At 38.4% G+C, this 13782-nt stretch overlaps 1 protein-coding gene across 1 annotated transcript; it reads left to right on the top strand.

Moving 5' to 3' along the window:
• Positions 1-6958: 6958 nt before the first annotated feature.
• Positions 6959-13703, top strand: LOC116129569 (importin subunit alpha-9-like). The gene is made up of 11 exons (XM_031415285.1): positions 6959-7105; positions 7399-7618; positions 8696-8849; positions 9734-9836; positions 10090-10274; positions 10478-10557; positions 11424-11574; positions 12332-12413; positions 12508-12566; positions 12681-12986; positions 13267-13703. The coding sequence occupies exons 1-11, from the start codon at positions 7054-7056 to the stop codon at positions 13429-13431; spliced, it is 1557 nt and encodes a 518-aa protein (XP_031271145.1). The 5' UTR covers positions 6959-7053; the 3' UTR covers positions 13432-13703.
• Positions 13704-13782: the final 79 nt, after the last annotated feature.

Below are 13782 nucleotides of genomic sequence, written 5' to 3'. Positions count from 1 at the left end.
GCTCGATGATCTAAAAGCTCACCAGAACAACCTGGCGGAAGAAATAGTATGTTTCCCCTCTATGGAGGAAGTTCGCTAGGCCTTGCTCCCACAAGGATTCGGGGCACCAAAAGGCAAGTTTGACAGGAGGGGGGACCCTAGAGATCACCTCGACAACTTTAATGACCTAATAGAGCTCCACCAGGTCAGTGACTTAGAAAAATGCCGGTGCTTCACAATCATATTAGTCGAAGATGCCAAGAAGTGGTACAAACGACTCAAAGCGAACTCCATCAACTCTTTGCAACAATTCTCTACGCTATATCTATAGAAGTTTTAGGCAAGGAGACAGTTCGCAATGTCGTTCAGCTACTTGAGCAACATTTGCCAAGAGCGAGACGAATCTCTAACCTTGTATGTAACGAGGTTCCAGAACGAGCAGGCAAAGGTTGCTAATGCCCCCAAAGAATCCATTCGGGCTCTTCTGATAGTAGGGATCAAACCTAACACGGAGTTGTGAAAAGAGCTCTAGAGCGAAGACCATGTGAGCTTGTCCAAATTCTACCAGATGGCCGCAAAATACCAACAAGTAGAGAGCTCGTTAGCGACACTAATTAGGAGCTCGACGCTGGGGGCCTCAGACAGGAGACAAGATTGCCCCTCGGATAAGCGTGGGGACCAAGACCACAGTGACAGGGATTGCAATAGATTCCCAAAGAAACAGAGAATAGATAACCATAGAGATAGGCAGCCTTTCCCTCAGTATGCAGAGTACACCCCCTTTACTCAAGACATCGCTCACATCTATGAGGTATCTCGAGAGGTGAAGAGGTTGCCTGCTCCGGATAGAATGAGGGGGACTCTAAGAAGAAAAGATTGGCAAAAATATTGCTGGTATCATAGGGATGTCGGGCACAATACAAATGACTATCGGGCTCTGAAGGACACCATCGAGGACCTAATAAGAAGAGGTCATTTGAAAGAATTTATTAAGGCAGGACCAGCTCGAGAGAATCCTGGCAAGCAAAGTGATAGGTCCTAGGCTAGATACAGACCCCCGCTTAACAGGCTCTGCCGAACCCCAACGAGGTCTTCATGAATATGATCTACGGAAGACCGGATATAGCAAGAAGCTCGAGGCGAGCCCGCGAGCAATACGCTCGGGAGGCCAGAACGAAATAATGAGTTGTGAACAGAAGTTATCCAAGGGCCCAAACAGGAAAGCAAGGTAGTGGGGTTCACAGTCGATGAGTGCGAAACATCCCCTCGTCATAATCATGACGCGATTGTAATTGCAGCCAAGATTGACAACGCAAGAGTATTAAGGGTTATGGTCGACAACGGGAGCGCGACAAACATTATTTTCTTGGGAGCCTTTCGAGGATGAGATTCACAAAAAGGAACCTGCGAGGGTGCCTTTCGCCGCTCTATGGATTCACCGGGGACAGCCTGGTTCTCAAAGGTACTATCGACCTTCCCGTAACTTTAGGGGCCGAACCGAAGGTCAGAACTGTGATGGCCGAATTCCTGGTGGTGGATTACCCGACCTCGTATAACGTTATCCTTGGAAGGCCAATCCTAGATGATTTAAGCACGGTCACGTCGGTGCGCTGCCAAGTAATGAGATTTCTGACTCTCAAAAGAGTCGCGACAATTAGGAGCTTCACCAAAGAATCACGGAAATGTTACAATCGGGCCAAATCTCAGTTAAGGCTTGCCTCTTATTAACAATGGGTCAAGCGGTATTTCAATACCAAAGTCAGAAATAGAGACTTTGAAGTAGGCGATCTGGTTCTCATGAAGGTCATCGAGGGTACTTAAAACCCGAACTTGGGGGCACTTGGACTCAGGTAGGAAGGTCCCTTCAGGATCTCCGAAAAGCTCTCATCAAGATCTTTCCACCTAGAATGCCTTAACGACGAAACAATAATGTGAGCTTGGAACGCCAAGCACTTGCAAAGGTGTTACCAATAAGCAGCTCAGGTTCTATTTATTTCTAGGAACTGCATTTGTTGTAAGGTTGTTTACGGCCGAAATACTTGATCAATAAGAGAGGTATTATTCAGTACTTGCTTTGTTCATAATTTACATTTTTTAGTTCGTCAGCAATTAACTACCGATCAATAAATTGTGAACTAACTGATGGAATTCCAAAAGAAAACTAGGAGTCAAGAGTCCAGGAAAGGCAACTTACCTCGAAAAAGCCACGCCAAAATCCAACTCTTTGAGGATAAAACATCCTAAATTGACGAAGTTAAACTTGAGTTTTAAAATCAAGTAAAAAACACGTCGAAGGAAATCGGCTCTAAGCCCGCGACCAAAGAACTCGAAAGGGACAATAACGTCTAAAATCTAAGTTTATCGTCGCATCAAATTTCCTCACATAAATCGGGATTGAAAATCCCAGGTTGATGAAGTTAAACTTGGAAAAATCCAAGAAAAAGCACGTCGGAAAAAATCGGCCTTAAGCCGACAACGAAAGCCTGAAAAGGACGACGAGTCCAAAATCGATGCCAAACGTCGCATAAAGATTTTTTCGCAAAAAAATCCGAAAAGCTCCTAAAGAAGCAAACTACGCATGACTTATAGCAAAATTCGGGTCCCAAAGTCTGATTAGGACAAATTAAATGACTCCGCAGAAATGAAACAATCATTGCTCGAAAGAGAAACGTTGAAAAATGTTCTTTCATTAACTAAAAGTTTAATTACATTTGGGCAATAAAAAAACAAAAAAAAAGGACTAAGATTCCTCAGGCTGATGGAGGAGCAGGGCGTTCGTCTTCGACCTAGTGTTCGGGAACCTCGCTTAGGAGGACTGTGGTCAGAGGAACTTCGACCTCCAAATTAGGCCAAGCCTCTTCGCCACCTCCCTTGACCTTTTCCTGGCCCTCGCCGTCATCCCCGGAATCATCTGAGTACACATAGGTCATCCCCTAAGCCTCGACTTGCATCCTTTCGACCTCTTTCTGATAAGCTCGCGGAAGGAAAGAAAAGTCAATCGATGAATGACCTCCTATAATTTCTGGGTAGTCGTTGAGGCCGCCGTTTTCTTCTTAAGGCTTTTGGGTTTTTCAACCCAAAATTTGCATGGAAAAAGGGAAACGAGTTAGCGATCAATTTGCGTGAGAAATCAGACGCGAGCAAGCAACAACTTACCTTTTTCCAAAAGCGCTAAAAATCTGGCCTCGTCCGTACAAAAGTCGTACAACTTTAGTTAAGGAAGCATAAGAAGCTTGTGGGCGTTACGTGAATTGTCAGGAAGATCGCTGAAACACTACAGCCTTTGCAAGCTTGCCGTTGGGAGATAGTTCTGCTCGACGTTAACTATAATAGAAAGTAATTCGGTGGATAATGAAGCAAAGCTCAAAACTTGTCCTGGTGTACGTGAGCGATCAAAGCCTTACTCGCTTCTGGAACGAAGACACTGCTCGTCCCGGCTTCATAGAAGAAGAATTGGGAATCCCAATGTGGGACTTTCTTCGGGACATCAACCAGCCCGTTGAAACGTACTTTCCTTACCTTGGAAAGGTAGTACGATTGGCTTTGACCCTTTTTGAGCCTGTACAAGTGGACAAACTCTTCGACGGATGGCTCGCCTAGCTCAGCGATCACGTACACGATGTATACCCCGGTAATGATCAAGTAAGAGTTAGCCGTCAATTGGAGAGGAGCGATGTCAAATCGCCTCAACACTTTATCGATGAAAAGGTACGGGGGAATGGATACCCCGCACCTAAGGAGAGTCTCGAAAATTTCCACTTATCCAATTGGAGGATTCTTCTGAGAGTGTTCTCCCGGGACCATCAGGTTGAGCTACGACGCGTAGGTCGTCCTGATGCATTCAAGATCCCCGAGGGTGATCGAGGACTGTGGCTCTTTTCGTAGCCTATGAGCTGGAGACGACGGGGAATGAGCCAATTGGATCAAAGCACGGTCGAACAAGCCCGCAACGTCGAGGTCCGAGCTTCTGCAGACAAATTCTTTGGATATCTTAGGGGACAAATCCCCTAGTGCTGCCAAGCCAACCGGTGAATCGAACATTCGATCCATTGTGCGACTGCTAGACGAGGACATGGTTGTAACTCAACTTTGGGTACTTGAAAAAAAAAAGCAAACATGTGTTAGAGCTTGAACAACTCGGCGACCATTCCACATTTGCTTCTATCTTAGGCACTCGAAATAGCTCGTGCAACAAAACGAAGTCACGCAGCCTACCCAAGACACTAGTGGCCACCGCGATTAAACCGCTTTAAAACCCGAGACCACTAGAAATGCACCCCAAAAACCCTACTAAAACCTTAAAACATCCAATGTGGCCACTACAACAGCCACCCTTTAGCACAAAAGTCAGAAAAATGAGTAAGGAAGAGAAAGAAGTCTTACCGAAATAAAGAATAACGCTAAGAACTCGTAAGAAAAACCACTGCAACGACGTAAGAACAACGACAAAGAAAAGCAAGAGGGTAGAAGAACTTTCAGGATGGCTGTTTTGAATATTCGCCACCTTTTATAATGATTTTTGCATGTAAGGCGAAAGGGTGGGTTCAATCTCGACCATCGACTTACAACAGATCCTAGCACTTCATTCATTGAGCGATCTCAGCCCTTGGACGTGGCCATGTGTCAACCATCCACAAGGTGTGACGAACCGTTGAAAATGATAACTGTCGCCGCACGATGCCTTAACTTCGCGCATGAACAACTGTTATCACTCTCGCGTGACGAAACATAACTAACAAATGCTGCTACATTTAATGTGACACGACCACGCAAAAATTACATTTATACACTGACTTTTTGTATTCTGAGTTTTGACAGGTGGCACATGTAATAATGTCTAAGTGTGAAGAAAGTCGACCAGATGTAAGGTGTCGTGGAAGCCCGATTGAGCGTGCACTCAAAGACTCACTATTGAAGTCGAGCTTGGGGTCAAATTGAGCGAAATAGTCTTTGAAGCCCGAAACGAACATCAAACACTAAGGGTGTGTGTGGTTTTTCCGCCAAGTTCGGGCTAACGTGAGGATATAGCTTGACCCATAATGATCTCGGCAACTATGATTGATCGACCAGCATAAACTCGTCGAGTCGTAGTTCGACTCAGCACAAGCTAGTCGCGGCAATGTGAGGAATTAATCAATCAACCCCCAGATTACTTCAGATCCTGGTTATCGCGAGAATGACTGGATCAACAGTTGTCGTTGCGCGATCATAGTGCCCAATCGCAAGGATATCGAAAATATGATTCAAACCATTTGTAATCCCCTTAATTTCGCTCTTTCCTTTATGTAAATCTTGTATATAAACCCCCTAAAACGATGAGGAGGGGGATACGAATTTTGAATTAAAACTACATTGTAAGCTCTCACAACATATACAAAAGACACAGTGGACGTAGGCTGTTTAACTTCACCGAACACTTTAAAAGTTCTCTTTGTCATTTACTTTCTGACGTTATCATTCACTCATCGCTGATTACCCGTAATCACGCACACATCAGTTTTGATCCCAACAAGGTTGATCGGATCTCGTTGGTTATTGCAGATTTATGTATCAACAAATGTGTTTATTATGATTTAGATGATATGTTTGGTGCTTAATTGATGCATGTTTGGTGCTTAATTGATGCAACGAGTTAGCATAACAAACAACGCTAGTACTCGACTATATTTTTACAATTGATAAACAAGTCTTAATCACAGGAATTTAGGTCTTAAAGTCTGAAGTAAAATTTGAATAATCGTTGAATAACTTCCAAAAACGAATAATATATTTATATAGGGTGGTGACAACTAACCCTAACAAGACTCCCAATCAAATAAGGAAATACAATCCTAATTAAACATGCAAATTAATTAAAAGAATAAATCATGACGGTTGACTAATTATAATAAGAAATGACTCTAAATAAAATAGGAAAAATACACATAAAACTTAAACAACCCCAAAACACATTAAAAAGGCAGATTTTGGCCTCGAAAATGGCCCAGGTTATTATATTGTCAGACTCGAAATGAACTTTCCATTGATATCTTATGAGTCCTGTAACTTCTCTGAGATAAAAAGTTATGACTGTTTAAAATTAGCATGCTTATTTGACATTCTACTTCATTAATAACATGAGGATATAGAGTGTACTTGATTTGATTGGTAAGACCTAATTACTTATTTTCTCATAATATATTATTACTCATTTTATTGAAAATATACTTATCAATATTTAAATTCCAATATTTTTATCCTTAAAATTAAAAATCAAACTTTAGATGTATGTTCAATTTATGGTTTATCAAATAATTTAAATATCTTGAATTAACTAATTACTTCAATATATTAAATATTCAATATACAACTATAGTCAATTAAAATTAAATTCCATTAATTATGTTGTTGTGTAATTATAACACAATATGAAATGGATTCCTACTAGTTACATCCTTTTTTTTTTTTTTTTTTTAAATGACGGGGTGTCTGAACCAGCTTACTAGCACCTCAACTAATCTTCGGGGACCATTGAACACCCTACAAACTCAATATTCCTAGGTAAGCCATAAATGCAGTAGATAACCCCAAGGTGGTTCGAACCCAGAAAGTCAATTAAGGGAGCAAACCTTTCTATCCGTCAGGCCAACCCCTTTGGGTTAACTAGTTACATCTTAACCATGTTATTTCCATAAATGTATTAATAAGAAGCTTCTAAACTTATTATTTGAGGTCTTCAACCGTAAAACAGCTCACTTAACTCAATTCCAAATTAAATCTAACTCGAGAAAATTATTAAATTGATATAAAAAAAAAAAAAAAATTGTTTTATTACTCGAAAATCATGTTTTAAAATAAAATCATATGTCGATTAAATAATTAAATATCGAAAGTTTATGGGTACACCGTCGTAAATTTAGAAAAATCAGGGCAGTTTAATAAATAGCGATTAATCGAAGGCGGAGAAATTTCGCGCTTGGGCGCGTGAAAAAGCGATCGATCGTTGTAATTTGGGGTTTTCGAATTTACATTCAAAAAACTTCTTTGACTTCTCATTACTCCGCTGGAAAATACAATCTCATAGCTTTCTCTAAGATGGCCGATGAAGGGTTAACTCCTCACAGAAGAGACCCCATCAAGTCTTCAGGTTAGTTCCTTAATCTCTCTTATACTAGGTTTTGTATTCAAATGAAACCATTGATTAGTTTGTTTCCCGAGAAAATTGTAGACGCTTGGTTTCGTTGGTGTTTAAGGTTTGAGAAATTATGGTGAACTCGCCAAGAGTTCGGCTAATAGTTAAATTAGGTTCCTAGCCGAAAAAGATTAATCAATGGATCACGTGTGCTTATTTGTGTGTTTATTTGTTATTTAATTCGAAATCTTTATTATCGAACTGTCTCGTTTGCTTGTGAAACGGCGGTGGTGTGTTTTGTTTTCTAGTTGGGAATGTGGCGGCACAACGGAGAAGGCAAAATGCTGTTACTGTGGGGAAAGAAAGAAGAGAATCGTTGGTGCGTGCGAAGCGCCTGTGTAGAGTGGGGACTAGTGGTGATAGTGAAGTATCCGTTGATAATGATATGATGGTTGATGAAGAGCAATCGATTTTGGAGACACAAACTGCTGCGGCTGTGGAGGAGCTGAAGTCTGCTGTTGCTTATCAGTATGTCAATCATGCATTTCAATGTATAAAATAGTGGGGACATAATTGTATGAGTAATACTACACCAACAACTCTCTCTCACAAACTTTCTCTCACAACCCTGACGTGGCAACTTGCAATTGATTAGTTCACAACGGGTCCCACATGGGTCTCATTAATTAATTGTGAGTTACCAAGTCAGGGTTGTGAGAGAAAGAGATGTTGGTGTAATATTACTCTAATTATATTTGCAAATTATTCCGTATTGCTTAATCTTGGCTTCTTGTATAGCATTATCTTAGCTGGATAAGACTGAGCATCCACAGTCTGATTCTGTTGTGTGAAGTGGGGGTAGGGAAGTTATTATTTTTCTGGTGCTTTTGTTCAATATGTGATTCATTCTGCTTAAGTGCTTGCCTAATTATTTATTCATCTTCTTATCCTTCTGGTTTTGCATTTTTCTGAAACTAGTTTGTATTTTATCTGTATATCATTGACAAGTACAAGTTTCTGGTAAGGTCCGGTTTATTGCTTCATGATCAGTCTTTTTGTTTTACTTAGATTTTGGCTGCTCATAACAGATTATATATAGGGTGACTTGGTCAGAGGAGATGATGGTGGTGTCTACTTTAGGAATGCAGAACTGTTGATGACAGGAGAAAGCACTGAGCAAAGTTTGATATATAGGAAGTATGGGGACTATTATACAGAGCAACTATATAGTGATTTGGGAAAACGGAAGAACGTGCACCAAACTGTATACTAGGGCCTAGGAAAACATATGATCAATATTTTCTGTGAGGTTTTGATGATTAGATTCTAAAATTTAGAAGTGTACATAGGAGGTGGTTCCTCTAAGAATGTAAGAGTGGTTCCTTAGTACTTTCGGAAGCAGAACTTTTGAAAAATTGGTCCTTCTTTATGGAGGGAAAATTTATAGTCACTATGAGTGATGCTCTCTGTAGTTGTTCTCCCGTAGCTTGAGATGGTTGTCTATCAGCATGGTGGTCTTTGATAAATGGGTTCTTGCTTGATTCCTTTTTATAAAGTATTACTTATCTGAGACGGCTAACTCTATCTTTTTTCTTGCATTGGTAGGGGGAAAGGAGCAATGCATAAAAGGGTGGACGCCCTTCGTGAACTGAGGCGTATATTGTCAAGATTTGAATTCCCTCCTGTAGAAACTGCTCTTAAAGCAGGAGCAATATCCACCCTTGTGCAGTGTCTTTCATTTGGATCTCCAGATGAACAGGTCTGAAAAATGTTTCCTATTTGTTGGGTTCATTGTTTTATTATTATGAAGATATCAAAAGTTATGCATCTATAAGCCATTTGTTTTGTTGGAAGTGTTTTTCTATCGGAAAGAATTTTCAATGTGAAATATTTATAAGAAAGATGACCAGTTTTTGCATAACTTTCAGTTTTCATGGCATATCAGAAAATTTATAAGAAAATAGTTGCTGTCAATTAACTAATGATCCACAAGTTTTCAATTTTCAGTGTGCAAAAGAAAATCTGTGGAATGTTAGTTTCCAGGGATTAACAATGATGAATAATTGTCATTCACAATACAGATGAGCTTCAATAATCGGTGATAATGGTGATTATCAGTAATCAATTGTGACAAAAGACGTGGTTGTTCATAGTTCATGGTAACAGTTAATGACGCTGTGAATTGTCAAAGACTAATAATGGTTGTCCGATGTAATTGCTAACAAAAATTGATGATTGCCAATGGCAGTTACCATTAGCCAACTATGACAGTTACTAAAAGCAACAGTTTGTGGAGGTCGAGGTGGTTAACGTAACCATTGTTAGAACATGATTACCATACATGAGGTGCTAATTATTGGTTGTCGATAAGTAACTATGGAAGGTTTCAGCACGTTTCAGAAAATGATGTATCATCTTTAAATCTGTTAATAGTTTGATGAAGTTTTAAATATTATTTTCCATTTAATATTTTTAGTGTTGCACAATCACTGGAAAATGCAGAAATTGTTTTCCTTGCAATCTTATTTTCATGGAATAAATGGAGTTTAACTGATATATGCTTGACAGGCCCTTTGGTGTTGGTCAACCATGTAGGGAAATATAAATATTCTAATTATGTTATTTTTGTTGCTTATATTACAGCTTCTTGAGGCAGCTTGGTGTCTTACAAACATTGCAGCAGGAAAACAAGAGGAAACAAAGGCCTTGCTGCCTGCATTACCATTGCTTATTGCTCACCTGGGAGGTAAATTTGGGCTGTTGCTCTTTATTTTTATTTTTATTAAGAAATAACTTTCCTCATCTTCTGATATTTCATTGTATATATCCTATGTTTTGCAGCCTTTGGTGTTTATAGTCTGTAAAAGAATTTCAAATCAGTCTGGACCCACTTTCATTGCTAAAGATGGATGATTTTTGCTTTCTTGGACATTTATAAACTATTGATTTCTATAAATAATTCAGTAAAATTTTACTTGTGACTGGACTTCTTTATGTAGAAAAGAGTTCCTTGCCGGTTGCTGAGCAGTGCGCATGGGCATTAGGAAATGTTGCTGGTGAAGAAGAGGAGTTAAGAGATGTTTTGCTTGCCCAAGGGGCCTTACCACCTTTGGCAAGAATGATGCTGCCAAATAAGGGTTCAACTGTGAGAACAGCTGCTTGGGCATTGTCAAATCTAATCAAGGTTTTGATCTCTTTCTTAATTGGGAAAAAAGCTGCAAATATGCATGTGTAATGATGTGGTTTGAGTTATATGTGTGCAGCTTGTATTTGTGTATGCTTTCATGAATTTTTCAAATTGTATTCATGGCTTTTTTGTGGATTCGTTCATGTGTATATCCTTATCAAATTTAATTTGCAACATAACTCCAATGTGCTTGGATTTAGGGACCAGATCCTAAAGCTGCATCAGAACTCATTAGAGTCAATGGAGTACTGGATGCAATTCTTTGTCATTTGAAAAAAGCGTAAGTTGCAATTTGTCTCTTGATTCCTGATATTAGTCATAATCAATTCTGGATGTTAGGGTTTGGTGTATAGCTTTGTTATACTGACACCTTGAACCTTTATATATGGAAGCTTTTGATTCTATACCGTAGAGCCATTTTTTCTATTTGAGATTTATTCTTTAATTATGATATTTGTGACATCTCTTGGTGAAATCTATACCGTAACACTCCAACACTAAAGCAAAATCATTTCAGAGTATAATTTTTTATATAAAGGTGAAACCTGCTGAAGAAACCAAAACTTTTCCCACTAGGAAAAGGGCTAATCATCTGAAAGTTTTTACTTCTTCCCAACTGTAGGAAGCCCTGCCTTTTGTCCTAGCTATTGTTTCGTGTCTGGGAAATTTGCTTTCTACTGAAATGCAATTAAAAAAAACTTCAAACTGGTAAAATTTAATGTAACGATGTTGCTAGGGTTCACTTTTTGTTTGAAAATAGAAAAATTTTTCCTATTAAGGCCCTGGTTTTGGGTTAATTTGCTTGTTGAAAACTTCAACAAATCCAGAATATTGGTGCAAAAATGGATGCTATCCATTATGTTATTTTCATGTTGAGGAATTTTACTGAGAAGTATTTCATACAAAAACTTGGGATGGAGATTTAAATTTACTAGAATCTTGAAAATTCACCTGGCTTCTTATTCCTCATCATTTGGGCAAATTGATCTTGTAGTTGTATTTCAGTTCGTGATTACCTGTTTGGTTTGGAAAAGTTCATTTTATTTCTCAAATATAAATGTCTTTTTGTCACTGGAAAAATTAACCTTGGAAACTCGTCATATTAGACAAAAAATTTCATATAATCAAATAAATTGTTTATTTCAGGAATGAGGAATTGGCAACTGAAGTTGCATGGGTAGTTGTGTATCTGTCAGCCCTTTCAAATGTTGCTACTAGTATGCTGGTGAAGAGTGATGTCCTTCCACAACTTGTAGAAAGATTGGCTACAGCAAATAGCTTGCAGTTACTCATCCCAGTAAGATGCAAAATGAGTGACTGCCTCCTTTTGAAAATTTCAATTAAATATTTTTCTGACGAATATGATCATCTTTACAATACAAACATTGAGATGGTTACTTTGTCTGCATGCTCTAATTAATTTGCAATACTTGCCTAAAATCATCATTTTTGAAACTTCCAATGTGATTGTTGCTTCAATAATCGGAAATTGAACCATAAATACCAATTCGTTACTTGCCTAAAATCATCATTTCTGAAACTTCCATTGTGATTGTTGCAGTAGATGTTATCCTCCTGAAAATAGTGTTCTGTGTGCAAATATAATATTATATTATTATAATTCTGATTTTTCATAGTGTGGATGATATCAGGATAAGGAGCATATAAGGAAAGAATGTTATTGAACTTACAAAAATGGATGTGCGTGTAACATTGCATAGTACTGCAGCTAATATGAATAAAAAATAGTGAATTTAGTGTTACTTTTTTATAATTTGTAATCTTTCATCATGTGGATTGACAAGAGCCTATAAGAAAAGGGTGGTATGACTCTATGTTTGAATTCAATGCAAGTTGCAATTTATCTTCAACAATCATGTAAATTTAAGAAAAAAAAAATTAAGTTGCAATGTCATTTATTCTATGTCATCCTTTCAAGCAATATGTTAATATGCATGTATCATTGCATAGTACTTTAACTTATATGGATATGAACTGTTCTTAAGAGCATTAATCCCTTGGCCTGTGGTTTATTGACACAAGTTTCTTCATAGGTGCTGCGAAGCTTAGGTAATCTTGTGGCTGGTGATTCAAACACAATTTGCGATATTCTTGTTCCTGGACGTGAAATCACAGGCTAGTTAACTACTTCCTGCTTGCTAATATGAGAAGCATTTCTTGGCATCGCATATTATATTTGCCAAACTAACATAGAAGATAACATTTCCAGATAAAGTTATAGAGGTTCTAGTAAAATGCTTGAAGAGTGAGCACAGGGTCTTGAAGAAGGTTAGTATTATTGTTATTATTATTATTATTATTTTTTTTTTTTTTTTTTTTTTTTGGTCGAATTAAAGCTAACCATCGCAGCGCATTCTTATTGATTCTTTTTTGTTAATATAGGAAGCAGCTTGGGTGCTATCTAATATTGCTGCTGGTTCTGTAGAACACAAGCAATTAATATGTTCCAGTGAGGCCCTGGCGTTGTTACTGCATCTTCTTTCCACGTCACAATCTGATATAAGAAAGGAAGTAGCATATGTTTTGGGTAACCTCTGTGTTTCCCCAACCGAAGGTGATGGGAAGCCAAGATTGATTCAGGAACACTTGATTTCCCTGGTCAGTAGGGGATGCCTTCCTGGTTTCATTGATTTGGTTAGGTCTGCCGACATTGAGGCTGCCAGACTAGGCCTTCAATTCATGGAGCTTGTAAGCTAATCTTGTTCTTTTAACATTCTCTCTTTAGTTTATGCATAGAGTTTGAACATTGTTTTTTTACTATGGCTTTCCGTTTCTAAATAGCAAATTGCACTATAAAGCTCAGTTTTCTTTGAGCTTATTTTAATACTCCTTTTTTCTGCTCATTGTGTTGCTAGTGGGATGCTAGACTTGTCTTGTATCTCAGTCTTAATGAAAGTCTTCATTGCTCAAAGAATTATTATATGACTTTGTGAACTAACTGAAGTTATTTAAATTAATGTGCATGTAGGTTTTGAGAGGGATGCCCAATGGCGAGGGCCCAAAACTTGTAGAGCAGGAGGATGGAATCGATGCTATGGAAAGATTTCAGTTCCATGAAAATGAAGACCTAAGAAACATGGCAAATGGTCTGGTTGATAAATACTTCGGGGAAGACTATGGTCTCGATGACTAGGCTGCATGATGCTATGATTAGCGACGTTTTCCTGTTCTGATCCTCCCTCATATAACCTTGACCTTCTCTGACTAATCTTCGGCAATGATTTATGTAATATAAAGATGGCTGTTGAGGATCCATTAACCATCATGATTTGGGTTTGATTAGTAGTGCCAATGGATGTTTGTAGTATCTGTTCTTTAGTCTTTAGGCAGTGTTGTATAATATGTTCTTACAGAACATGTAAATTATGGATTTAATTTCGTTCAAATGTGTGTGATATTTGATTACTTTTCCTCTTCTCCAGTGAAAACTTTAAATTTATTTCGGATTAACAATATTTTGATCTTTTGCGTAATGTTATAAAAA

The sequence above is a fragment of the Pistacia vera genome, unplaced genomic scaffold (assembly GCF_008641045.1).
Source record: "Pistacia vera cultivar Batoury unplaced genomic scaffold, PisVer_v2 Contig212, whole genome shotgun sequence".
Lineage (NCBI taxonomy): Eukaryota > Viridiplantae > Streptophyta > Magnoliopsida > Sapindales > Anacardiaceae > Pistacia > Pistacia vera.
The sequence above is the reverse complement of the archived record's forward strand: the minus strand, read 5'-3'. Positions and strand labels throughout refer to the sequence as shown.